Source organism: Vombatus ursinus, unplaced genomic scaffold (assembly GCF_900497805.2).
Source record: "Vombatus ursinus unplaced genomic scaffold, bare-nosed wombat genome assembly UNPS02014812.1, whole genome shotgun sequence".
NCBI classification, from domain to species: domain Eukaryota; kingdom Metazoa; phylum Chordata; class Mammalia; order Diprotodontia; family Vombatidae; genus Vombatus; species Vombatus ursinus.
Window position 1 is genome coordinate 62,977,554 of NW_020954590.1, and position 13,132 is coordinate 62,990,685.

Genomic DNA, 13,132 nt, shown 5'->3' on the forward strand with positions numbered 1-13,132 from the left:
TTTCTTCTTTGCACTTGGGGGGTTTCTCCAAGGCTTCCACTACTCAAAAAAGTTTTAGCCTGAAACTCTCCCGACCCTCAACCCCAGGGTTGTAAAATGTGAAACAAAATTTTTTTTTGTGAGGTTTTTGCTTAGACCCTATCACTGTCCTTTCTGCTGCTTTCTCCACCATTCCCTGCCATCCTTCATTGGATCAATACCTGGAAACTCTTTCCCATTCCACTTGGCAGGTATTGGATTTCTGTATTTAACACCAGCACTGTACACAGGTCTTTAAACATTTAACTTATTTATTTACCAGAGTAGGAGGCAGTTGCTAACTCTCTACCCAGTGGGCTTAGTGTATTAGATCTTTCAGGGCCTGGTCCCCTGTTGGTTGAGCCAGGTCTGTGATTGCCAAGTTCTAGAAACTAAAAAATAAGGTTGTCTATTGCTTAGCCTGTTGCCAGAGGCTCTGGTCTCATAAAGCTGTTCTCACAGTGCCTTGGCTTACCTGCCCCTTTCAACCTTCCTCACTTCAGCATCCACCTCTGCTCCTCTCCCTAGCTTTGGCTACATGAAGGTTATTTCATCCTTCTCACCAGCTCCACATCCTTGCTTCTATCCCTAACCCATGAGCTTGAGGTCTGTTTCCCTTGGTATTGGGACCCTCCCCCTCCCCCAATTGTGTTGTCCCTATGCCTCTTGCCTATCTCAGCCCCAAAAGGCATGCATTGTCCCATGGGGCACTTAGGATCTCAGGAGCACCCCTACCTGGGCCAGGAGATCTTACCTCAGGAGTACAAATGCTGTTTGCAATAATGTTTTATTGTCTTATTTATTTAGCTAAGTGAATATTTTGCACAGTGTGCAAGCAATCAGAATATAAAGCCCATTATGGTGAAATAAAGAAGCTTCTCATGTATTTTAAAAAAACAACAATCACAGTGGAAATGCTAGTCCTCCCTTAACACCCCATACACCCAACCCTGCTTTTTATTAACCCAGTACAAAGGAATGGCTGTACCCCATAATACCCCAAGGCAACCAATTTATCCCCAGTGGACCTGGATAGCCTCCATGGAAAGATTCAATTAAAGACCCAAGTGGGTTCTCTTCCTCCGTAACTTTATCCAGCGGATTATCAATCAGTCAGTCAATAAGTATTTGTTGAACACTGTACCAATTAACAATTTATAATGACTAGTTAAATGGAAGAAGAGATGTATGGTTTAAAATTGATGCTGACTTTCTTACCATATGTGATTTACCAGGAAATAAAAATCAGGTATTTGACCTCCAAGGTTAGCTCCTCCCAGGCACTTGCCTATTGAAAACAAATGGGATTAACTGCTCGTCTTCAGAAAGGTGCTCAGTTTGATGGTCTTTACTCTTTTGCTTTGGAGAATTACTCTAGGAAAACACTAGTCTACAAGATGCCTCACACAGATCAAAGGCTCTAATTTTTGATGTTTGCTTCTAAGTAAAACCCATTCAAAATTTTGCAGTTTACAGCTCTTAGCTCCGGATGCAACATGGATTCATGGTGTTTGCCTTGACTTCTGCTCTGCAAGACTTTCCTTGTGATCTCTGGCATGGTAAGGAATTAAAAGGCATATACTACAAGATATATGGAAAATAAAGCAAAACAAATAAGCCTACTGGAGGGTAGCAGGTGATATCAAGGACAGTATTACCTCCAAGGTAGTGGTACCATTAAAACTGATTTAGCCACTGGTTTTTTTTTTTGTTTTATATCAATAAGGCAGGGTTAATGAAAGGAATGCTTTTTCCGGACAAGCAGGGAAAATACACTGTTTAGGATAGATTGGCTGATGGTAGGGGACTGGGAAACAGGAAGGGGATGCAAGTGAGAGGAATAGGGGACAAAGAGACTATGGAGTAGTTGGTTGTTTTTGTTTTTGTTTCACTGTTTTAAAAATAGCTTTTGGTAATATGGAAAAAAAGAAAATTAGTTTTATTTCAATTTTTGGTATTGGCTGATGTATAGATTTTTAAAAATGAATTACTTGAATAGAAATCTCAATGTAAGTGGTTTGGCTGTGGATTGTGAAGGGCCCAGCAAAGTAAAAATTCTTTTCTGATCTCTCATTAGCTTTTGCCCAACTTTGTGCAGGTAGAGGTACCCTGTACCAGCTGAATAAGAATAGACAAAATCAAAGCACTTAATCATATTTCAAAAGCTTTGAGAGAAACCTGAAGTTCTAAATTTAAAAGCACAGCCAAATGCAGAGGAAATGATCTTTTCTTTTAAAGCATTTGTTATATCTAAAGTAAAGTATGTCTTACATGCCACTACTAAAATTGTATTGCATGTTTATTTGTGTGGCTTTTATTTCTTCATAGACATATTCTCAATGCCTGAGACAACATTTTGTTGTATATTGTGTGCTGTGGGTAACCATTTTGTAGCATTAACTTAAAAACACCAACTCATTTCTTTTGCTGAAAACAGGAAAAATTGACAATGATTCTGTATCTCCTATCTTGTTTACATGAGCCAAAGAAATAGACTGAGGCATAAGGAATTTGCTATTTGCTATTTCAACAAAAAGCTTGTTATTATATGGAATATTCCACACTGATTATCCCCTACCTCTACAAAAAAGAGGGAGATTTTCTTCTCATATCATTTCTTTGAGGCCAAGGTTGGTCATGATGATTTCACAGCACTCAGTTTCAAATGCTTTTGTTGATCTTTATAATTACATTGTTATAGCCATTATGTACATTGTTTTCTTGGTTTTGCTTACTTCATTTTATCTCGGTTCATTGAAATCTTCCTATTATCTCTGGAGTTGCTATGTTCATAGTTTCTTAGACCATTGTAATATTTCATTATGTTCCTATATTGCAATTTAGCTAACCACACTATGGTCATTGAGATTGTTTTTTATTTTTTGGTATTACAAAAAGTATTGTTATAAATATCTTGATGTATGTATATACATAGATATGTAAGTATGTGGGGGCCTTTCTCTTTTTCATTCATCTCCTTGGGTTAAATGCCTAGTAGTGAGTTCAAAGAGTATGGACATTTCCATGACTTTCTTCACATTATTCCAAATTACTTTCCTGAATGACTCCCTCAAATTAGAGCTTCACCAATGGCGCATTAATGTGCCCTGTGGGGTTTTTGTTTGATTGTTTCTTTAATGACAATCATTCAAGTAAAATTTCAGTTTAGATTCTCAAGTTTCATGAAAGTTAGTATCCTGAGGGCAAAGAATCAGTATTAGTGAGGTAGTAAATAAATGCCTTTATTGCTATATAGGACAGTAAGATCAAGAGAAGCACTGATAAATCTTATCTATCATGATAATATGTTTTCTTCTCTTTTTTGTTCCTTAGCCAAACCCAGAAAACTTTGGTGAGTCATTTATTGACTTCTATTCTTTTCAGCACTTCCAATGATTGATGATTTCATCTATGGGTAGGGAAATGCATGGTGCAGTTGGTAGAGTGTTGGATTTGGAGGCAAGAAGTCCAGAGTTTTCTTAAGAAGACCTGAATCCTGTTTCAGATACTTCCTACCTGTGTGACTCTGGGCAAGACCTTTTCCAAATTAGTGTTCTTCTCTATAAAATGGGCTTAATAGCACCTACCTCACAGGGTTGTAGTGAGCTCAAATGAGATCAAATATATAATTCATTTGAAATACTTAATGCTCTATATAAATGTGAGCTATTATTATTATTATTCCACTGGTCCATATTATATATAACACCTCTACATCTAAGTTGTATGTCTTCATCAGTGGCTATGGTGCTCACAATTCATCACCTGGTGGTTAACCCCATGTTGAGAAGCTTCTCAAATCTTAGCTAGGCTGGTCCCTGGACCATAGACTGCTGAGCCTGCAAACAGAGCCTTTGAGAACCCAGGGTCACATTCAGACCATGATTAAACCCTAGAGTATAAGCTGAGTTGAGGGAGTTCTAGTCTCATTTCTATTAGATGACTAAGAAAATAATCCTTGCATCACAACCATCATCATTCCTCCTATATATTTAAGTACTATATCCACAAGGAGAATGATCCTATATTTTATGTACCAAGACTTTGTCAGTAACTATAATAACTGGAACCATATGATCACGATTGAATGGGTAGGGTCTGGGACCAAAACAATGGCTGAGTGGTGATAACAACAACAACAACAATGATAATAATAATAATACTAATAAAAACAACACATTGCATTTATGTATTTCAGAGTTTGTGTAGCACTGCACATGAAATCTTATTTGATCCTCACAACAACCTTGCAAAGTAGAAGGAAGAGGGAGGCAATAAGAATTTATATAGTGCCTACTGTGTGCCCGGTGTTGTGCTAAACACTTTATAGATATGATCTCCTTTAATAATAATAATACCTACCTAACAAGTAACTATTAGATAGATGTTACTATTATATCTACCTATTAGATACATACTATTATTATCCCTATATTGAAGATGAGGAAACTGAAGTTCAAAGAGGTCAAGAGACTTGTCCAGAGTCACAGTTTTTTCAGTGATCTCCTTGGGTCATATGCCTAGCATCAGGATCTTTGAGTAAAAGGGTATGGACATTTTCATGACTTTCTTCATAGAATTCCAAATTACTTTCCTGAATGACTGGATCAAGTCAAGGTTTCAGGAATGGTGCTTTAATGTGTCCCATGGGTTTCTTGTTTTGTTTGTTTAAGAGCAAATAATCATTCAAGTGAAAACTCAGTTTAGGTTCTCAAATTTCATTAAGTTTAGTACTCTGAGGCACTTACAGTGTCTGAGGTTAGATTTGTACCCAGGTCTGCCTGATTCCAAGCCCAGTCCTCCACCCACTGGGTTCATACTGCCCCTTGAAATCTTTGAAAAGCCTTACGTATCATGATAGTAGATTTTCCTGTATTATCTAAATGGTATGTGAGTTGAACAGGCTATTATTTAAATCCAACCTGAGAGTTCTGAAAAAAAAATTGAGCTTAAACAAAAGGATCTGCCAGATTAGATGGACCAAGTAAAACATTCCACCAATATTCACTTGTACTCATATGGAGTCACATGGAATCATGGTTTCTGTTCCGTGAGAATTTAGAAGGGAATTTGGGTTTAACCTGGAAGCTTTGGTTTGTGCCATTTATTAAAAGCTTCATTTTGTATTGAAGTAGCCACATATGGATGAAACAATGGTGACTTCATCAGTCTTCAACATTCATTTCCAATTTGGTTTCAATTCAGGGCAGCCTTTGTGTATCAATGGTACTTCTTCCCAGTCTGGTTTTCATCCTGCACAGAGGGAACTGTTTGTTATGAACTGTATTGATATATTCCTAAAGTCAGTCAATGCTCAAGGGAAATAGGACAACAGAATATACAATGTGATCATAGTATGATAAGTGACAGTTTCATGATAAAATGACTGAAATATTTTCTTGCCTCTGAAATACATGTCAAGGTTAACCTTTGTTCTCCTGTGCCTTTTTATTTGTCTTTTTAATAATAGATGTAGATGGTGGCAAGGATGAGGATATATTTGACATCAATGATGGTTAGTGGATTCCTTTCTTTTGTAAATTCCATGTGCAGGTATTGGGTTTTACCCATTTTATAATATCAGGTCTTGTTTTGCCATTTAGCTTTGGGACTGAACCTTTTTGAAGGAGACATTGATCTTGGTGGGGTAAGTTGGCATGCTGCAGTGATATCAATGCTTCTATTGGCCAAAGCAAGCTAAGATACTACTTCTCTGAAGCTTATCTATCAGTGGGAGGGCGCGTTATCCCTAACCATTTGAGGTGGTACAGAATCAATGGGAATCATTTATTCATGCATTTTACAAAACCTCATAAACAAATTGTGCTTGAAAAATGACTTGATTCATATTAATATCATAATCTTCCTCTTACTGTGATTTGCTGTAAATTAGTCCCCAGGCCATCATCATTAACCATATGTGGTCAGGCTATATTGATCTAAACTTGGTGGTTTTCAATTTTTTAATCGCTAACTTGTATTTTTATATTACTTTCATTACCAAATATATTATTTTCCTCTTTCCCTCTCCATCTAAACATCTTAGAATGCAGATTCACTAGCACCCTAAGCCTTCTATCTCCTGCTCAGTGCAGCATGTTCCCAGAGGAAATGTGGCTTATGGCTAGACCTTCCATCAGCCCCAAAGCAACTACTTTTATCTGTACCAGCAGAAGCCATCTTCCACCTCTTGCTGTTGGCCCAATCTCCCAACTGGGATTTGGAGAACTTCCATTGCAAAGAAGAGCAACCCTCCCTTCAACTTCAGGCCTCCCATTTCCAGCCAGGCCTGTTCTTTTGGGATACAGAAGTAGCATCCTTCACTCAGTGATGAACACTCTCACACCTGGTAATATCCTTCACATTTCAGTAATTCTGGACCACTCTAGAGCATCATCTAAACCTCACTCCAAATCCCCTACTACTGGAGTCCTCCTTTCCATCCCCCCTCAAAACTCTCCCATAGAGAGTTTTATCCTCACTCCACACAGTTTTATCCCAACTCCTCACAGTCCTTCCACAGTGTCCTCTGGAATGCCTGTGCAGAGGCATCAAACTGTCCATCTGAATTCTATCCTTCTACTCTTTCCATCTACCAACTCTTACAGAAATCTAGCTTTCCCTTGATGACGAAGCCTCCTTGGCCACTCTTTCTAGAACTGGCTGCACCTTCATTAATTTTCCTTGTCTCATTGGTTGAAGTGAGTTGGTGGAATACTCCTTCCTCCCCACTTCTTCTCTCTTCCTTTGAGGTTCATGATATTCTCATCTGCCACCCAATCAAAAGCCTGGTAGCTGTTGTCTAAAGTCACCTGATCACTTTTTTTCCTTCCACAATGAGTTTGATACCTGGCTTACAATTTTTCTCTAGTGCTCAACTCCTTTCTTTGCTCATACTAGAAGAATTTTAACATACATATAGATTCTCCCTAAAATACTCTAACCATTCATTTCCTCTGACTACCCACTTCCCATGTACTACTCCCCCACCTCATCTGAGCTACACACAAAGATGTTCATCCCCTTGATTACCCCAAAATGAATAACCTCACATTCAAGAATTCTGAAATTTCTTTATCCAATCATAATCTATTGCCTTTTCACCTCTCCCTCTGCCTTCTCTCATATTACGCTACTCTTCATGCACACCATGACCTCCAATCTCTTGACCCCTCAGTTCTCTTCCATGCCATCTCTCCTGCCCTAGCCACCCTCTCCTCTTCTCCTCTTGACTCCTTGATGAACCAATTCAATTCTACACTGTCTTCTTCTCTTGAGTCCCTAGGCCTGTTATTGTATCACTGATTATACCTAGCCATGTCTCAGCCTTGGATCATTCCCACCATTCATCACCTTCATACCTACACACATGTAGCTGAACAAAGGTAAAGAAAATCAAGTAACTATTTTAACTGGGTCCACTACAAATGTGTTATATAACCCCAACTGGGTCCTTATTGCTGCTAGGCATTTCTACTGTACCTCCCTTATCAATTCACTATCTTACTTTCCACGGTGGTTCTTCCAAACCTTTTCAGCCCTCTTCAAGTTTCCCATGGCTCCCCTTCTACTTCTCTCTCAGCTGAGTATCTTGCCTCATATTTTATAAAAAAAAAATTGAGGACATTTGCCTTGAACTCCCTTTTTTTCTCCTCTTCCACATCTCTCACTCAGGTTACTTTGTCCAGCTTTCTCTTTCTTCACCTCTGTTTTACATGATATAGTGGTCTTAGTCCTTATCAAGGCTAAGTCCACTACTTGTTCAATTGACCCCATTCCAACCTATCTCTTATGACAGATTGTCTCCTCCCACTATTTAATTTATTTTCAATCTCTCTCTTTCTACCGGTTCATTTCCTACTGCCTACAAACATGTCCATGATTCCTTTATCCTGGAAAAACCCTCATTTGATCTTTCCATCCATGCTAATTAACATGCTATATATCTTCTGCCTTTGTAGCTAAACTCCTTTGAAAGGCTGCCTGAAGTAAGTTTCTCCCTTTCTGGCTTCCCACATTATCATTCCACTAAAATGGCTCACTTTCTCCAATGTTACTAATGATCTCTTCATTACCAAACCTAAAGGCCTTTCTCAAGCCTCATCTCCTCATTCAGAGTCTAAAGCCTTTGATGTTGTTGATCACTCTCTTCTTCTTAATACTCCTTTATCTCTAGATTTTCAAGACACCACCCTGGTTTTCCATTTACCTGGCTGCCTGTTCCTTCTCTCTCTCCTTTACTGGATCCTCCTCTGGCACATGCCCTTTAACCATAGGTGTCCCTCAGAGTTCTGTCCTGGGCCCTCTTCTCTTCTCCCTCTAAATACATCACTTGGTGATCTCATCAGCTCCCAAGAATTTAATTGCTAATCTTATGCTAATGATTCTCAAACATACTCCATTCTTTTTGCTGGCCTCCCTTCTCACATCTCCAGTTGCCTTTCAGATATCTTTAGCTTGTCTAGAAGACATCTGAAATTCAATCTGTCCAAAAGGGAACTCCATTATCTTTCTTCCTAAAATTTCTCCCCATCCTACTTTCCCTATTTCTGTAGAGGACAATAACATCCTTCCAGTCTCTTAGGCTCACAACCTAGGAGTCTTCCTGGATTCCTCACCTTCTCTCACCCTGCCCCCCAGCAACCCATGTACAGGCTATTGCCACGGCCTGTCAATTTCACCTTTGCAGCATCTCTCAAATACATTCCTTTCTTTCCTCTGACACTGTCATCCCTGTAGTGTAGACCCTTATCATTTCATGCTTGGATTATCGCAATAGCCTGTGGATCAGTCTTCCTTCTTCAAGCATCTTCACATTCCAATTCATTCTCCATTCAGCCACTACAGTGATCTTTCTAAAATTCAGATCTAATCATGTCACCCTCTTACTCAATAAATTCCAATGGCTTCCTATTGTCTCTAGGATCAGATACAAAATGCTGTGGTTGGCATTGAAAGACTTTCATAATCTTGTCCCCTTCTACTTTTCCAGTCCTTTTACACCTTACTCCCTGCAAATACTCTTTAGTCCAGTATACTGGTCTCCTGACTGTTCCATGAGCAAGACACCATCTCTTGGCTCCAGGCATTTTCTTTGGCTATCCTGCACATCTGGAAAACTCTCCCTCTTCCACTTTAACTACTGACCTGGCTAACCTCTTGCAGGAAGCCTTTCTGAATGCATCTTAATTCCAGTCTTTTCCCTCTTTTAACTATTTCCTATTTATCATGTATATAGCTTGCTCTACACTTCTATGCTTATATGTCGCTGTCTCTCTGTCTCTTTCTGTGTCTCCATCTCTCTCTCTCTCTCTCTCTCTCTCTGTCTCTCTCCCTCTCTCCTTAGATTGTATGTTCCATGAGAACAGGGACTGTTTTTTGCCTCTTTTTGTATACCCAATGCTTAGTACAGTTCCTGGCACAGAGTAGGCACTTAGTAAATGTTTATTGATGAATGATTATTCAAAAAAAAAAGAATAAAAAAGAGAGGGGATTCAGCAAACCTGATCAACATATTAACTAAGTCTGACAATGAATGTTATCGTCTAGTAGCACCCATGGTGCACTACCTCTGCAAGGAAGGGAGAGAGAGGTGCATTTTCTCAATTCTTTTCCAGGACCAAGCTTTTTGGTCATTATAATTATATTTAAGTTTCCTATGTTTACATCAGGTTGTCAACCTGGAATGTTTTAGTTATATGATAAAACCATACTAATTCAGACGAATTGAAGAAATGTCAGTTCAAATTAGTTGATTTTGAAATCTAAATATAAAAATACTTTGAAAGGGTATGTTTTATTAATTTCAAGTAATTATTTTGTCAATCAATAATCATTTATTATGCCTTAATAAGTTCTAAGCACCATACTAGGAACTGCAGAGACAAAAAATAAAAAAAATCTATCCTCAAGGAGCTTAGGGTCTACAATAATCTAATCAAGGCTAATAAAATGTTACTTCATAGAGATGCTACCAGACCATATGATGAACAGGCCTGAATGACAGTCATTAGTAATTGGCACATTGTTTGGTGAAAACAGGTATAGCTAAAAAAGATTGCTTAAAAACAGTTTATTTACTTCACTTTAAACATAACTCTCTCCTTTAAGCAATCTTTTAAAGTAAACTTCATTTTCATAGTGCAGTGGTAGACTTTTAACCTAGCATATATCTGAATGACCATGAGTTCTGAAATAGTGCAGCTCTAATTAATGAGCTTTTGCTATAACTTTCTTCTTGCAGATAATTATTTAGATAAAGTGGGTGTAAAAACCTTCATTAAATCTTTTCTGCCAATGGTGACTGGATTTCTCCCATAATCGCTGATTGATATAACCTTTACATGCTTTTTTCCCAACTGTCCTACCAAATATCAGTGCTGCAGATGCATTATTCTCCTCCTGACCTCTTACAAAATTTCTGGGAAACTACGTTCATATACACACAAATGATCTGTTTCTTTTACTGTTTGGGAGATCCCTAAACTGCCTTCTTTCTTGAGACAACCACCTATCTGTCCCCAAGTTGCTGCCTAACCTCAGGATAAGCACATCCTGTGTTTACTTTCCTTTTCAGAGAGGCAGAAGTTCCATTGTTGGTGATCAATATAGATGGCCTCACATCATCCCTTATGTCCTTGAAGATAATTTGGGTAGGTACATCATTTGGACTAAAGTTCTTGTCCTTTCACCTCCTGTCCCAGACTCTGGCCTCCTTCAAACTCCAAGCTATAGGTGATAGGAGTTGTTGAGTTCAGGTCTCCTTTAGTTGAAGATGGAAAGATTTTTATTTTTGTTTTCATCTCAGAATGGAGGTTGGCTGGGAAGAGAAATGGAGACAGGCATAAAAAACATAGATCTGTCTCTATTGTTCAACTTTATAAAAAGAGATTATGATTGCCTAAGTCCCTCTTAGTCCTAAGATCTCTAAATCCTATGACTTATAGGTATATGGTCTTTATCTAGAGTCAATGAAGTGAAAGACTGAGATGACTGGTCAGGTACATTGGATTTAAATGCCCAGAAGCCTGGATACAAATATATTGCTATGTAAAATTTAAAAAAAAATTAATTCATTTTTCAAATTAACTACTAGAAGAGCCTATTGGAACTATATCTTCTCATTGTTATTGATGGAACTTTCCACAATTGAACACATTTTTCCTCACCTTCCTTTGGAACCAAGGAAACAGGAAGGTTGTGGTGGAAGGAGCACTGAACCCACATAGAATTCAAGGATTTGAACTCAAATCCATACTGCCAGTTACTACTTGTATGACCTTGAGCAATAATAATAATAATAACAGTAGTAGTTAGTTGCACTTTAAAGTTTCTGAACGGATTTACAAATATTATTTTATTTGATCCTTACAATAGCCCTTGGAGGTAGTTGCAATTATAATCCCCATCTTGCAGGTGGGGAAAGTGTGGCAGATAGAAATTAAATATCTTGCCCAGGGTTATCTAGCTAGATATGTGACTGGATTTAAACTCAGGTCTTTCTGAATCCAGGCCCATCACTCTTTCCACTACACCATCTATCAGCCAATTTACTGGTCAGTCACTTCACCTTTCTGGCTCTCAGTTTTTTAGGTGTCAAATAGAAGGACTGGAGAACATGATCACTAAGGACCCTTCCAGCCCTAGATCAGTGAGATGGATGGAAGTGAGATGGATGTTCACAGAGCCATTCGTACCTCTCTTAAGTGCTTCTACACTCCTTTGTATTTTCCCTTCAGTAAATACTTTCTCTAATTCCTCTTTGTGGTGCAGAGGTGACCCTAGTTTTTCAAAGGTTATATTAGTGTTACACAAGCAATGGCAGATCCTATCAAGTTGGAAAGGTTTCCTATTTGAGGATAGTAACAGACTTTCTGTCATGTAAAGACCAGCCTGGCAAATTTTAGAAAAGTTCTCTATCAGATTACCTTCAAAGTGATGAAGTTAGCAGCAGTGAAGACCACAAACTAGGCTATAAAGGGGTTGTGACCCAAGTCTATGATGGGTATGACCTCATGGACAAACTAACAGAACGTGGAAGTTTCCAAAGTTTTGAAGTAAGTTTATATTTCATAACCTTGTATAGGATTGCAAGCTTCATGAGGGCAGAGACCATGGCTTATCCAAATTTTATATTTCCTTGACCCTCAAAGAGTATGTTGCATACAACAGGAGCTTAATAAATAATTGTTGCTATGTAGCTAATTTCTCCCCCTGAATGTATTAAGATGCTAGCTCTTTAAAAAATAGAAAGCTGTATTTTTTGGAATTTATGTTTTAAAGTGTGTTTATTTGTATACTACACAAGTGGCAGAAATTAGAGAAATTAACAGAAAGCCATGGAATAAATTATTTATTTGGCTGGGAAATTTTTGTTGAGGGTTGATCAATCCAGGCATGATAATTCTATACTGTTATTGATTGAAGTATCACAATTAGGATTTCATGAGCTCACTGATGTGAGTACAAATCTATCTACATCCTCCTATTTTGTGGGGTTCTTGTCCATTGCCACCCCTTAGTATTACATAGAGGAGCTACCCTCTGGAAACTAGATGCTTTCCTCTAGGTCTCTTGACATTGTATGGATGCAAGTGCAACCTTTGGGATATCCATCTGTTATCTCTCCTTTTGCCACCTAACCAATCTTCTCTTTTTTTGTTTTGGATGATATATCTTAAGTAAAATCTTGTCCATAAGTCACTATTGGTAATCTATTGCAGCCCACATATACTCTTTATCTCTCCATTGAAATTTGTGTCACCAACAATTTTTATTCTTTGGAGACCATGATACTCCATGATTAGCAGTCATATCGCATCAAAATGTAATTCAAAAATGTGGCACTAAAATAATCATTGTAATGTCAATGAAGTTAGGATAATTGATAGTGCTGTATTATCTTCTAAACCCAATCTGGTCTGTTATCTTTCTTCAGTTCTAAGCACAGCTCTGTCCCTTTTTTAGTGGGCTGCCAGCTCAACTCCATGTCATAATCTGAGTAATACATAATTATTTTTTACTTGAATTTTCTTGTGTAGATTTGATCATTTATATTTTTGCAATAGCCATGGATCTCATTGCACTGATCATAGGATTTTGTATTATCTTAATA

General features: G+C 38.1%; 1 protein-coding gene across 1 annotated transcript in view; it reads left to right on the forward strand.

Annotated features, from left to right (window-relative positions):
• The first annotated feature begins 1,507 nt into the window (after nt 1-1,507).
• LOC114053974 (meprin A subunit beta-like) overlaps nt 1,508-13,132 on the forward strand; it is a 57,565-nt gene continuing 45,940 nt past the window's right edge. Inside the window, 4 exon segments of the mRNA XM_027877089.1 lie at nt 1,508-1,577; nt 5,489-5,533; nt 5,622-5,665; nt 10,595-10,670. Of these exon segments, the coding sequence (XP_027732890.1) occupies nt 1,508-1,577; nt 5,489-5,533; nt 5,622-5,665; nt 10,595-10,670 (235 nt within the window).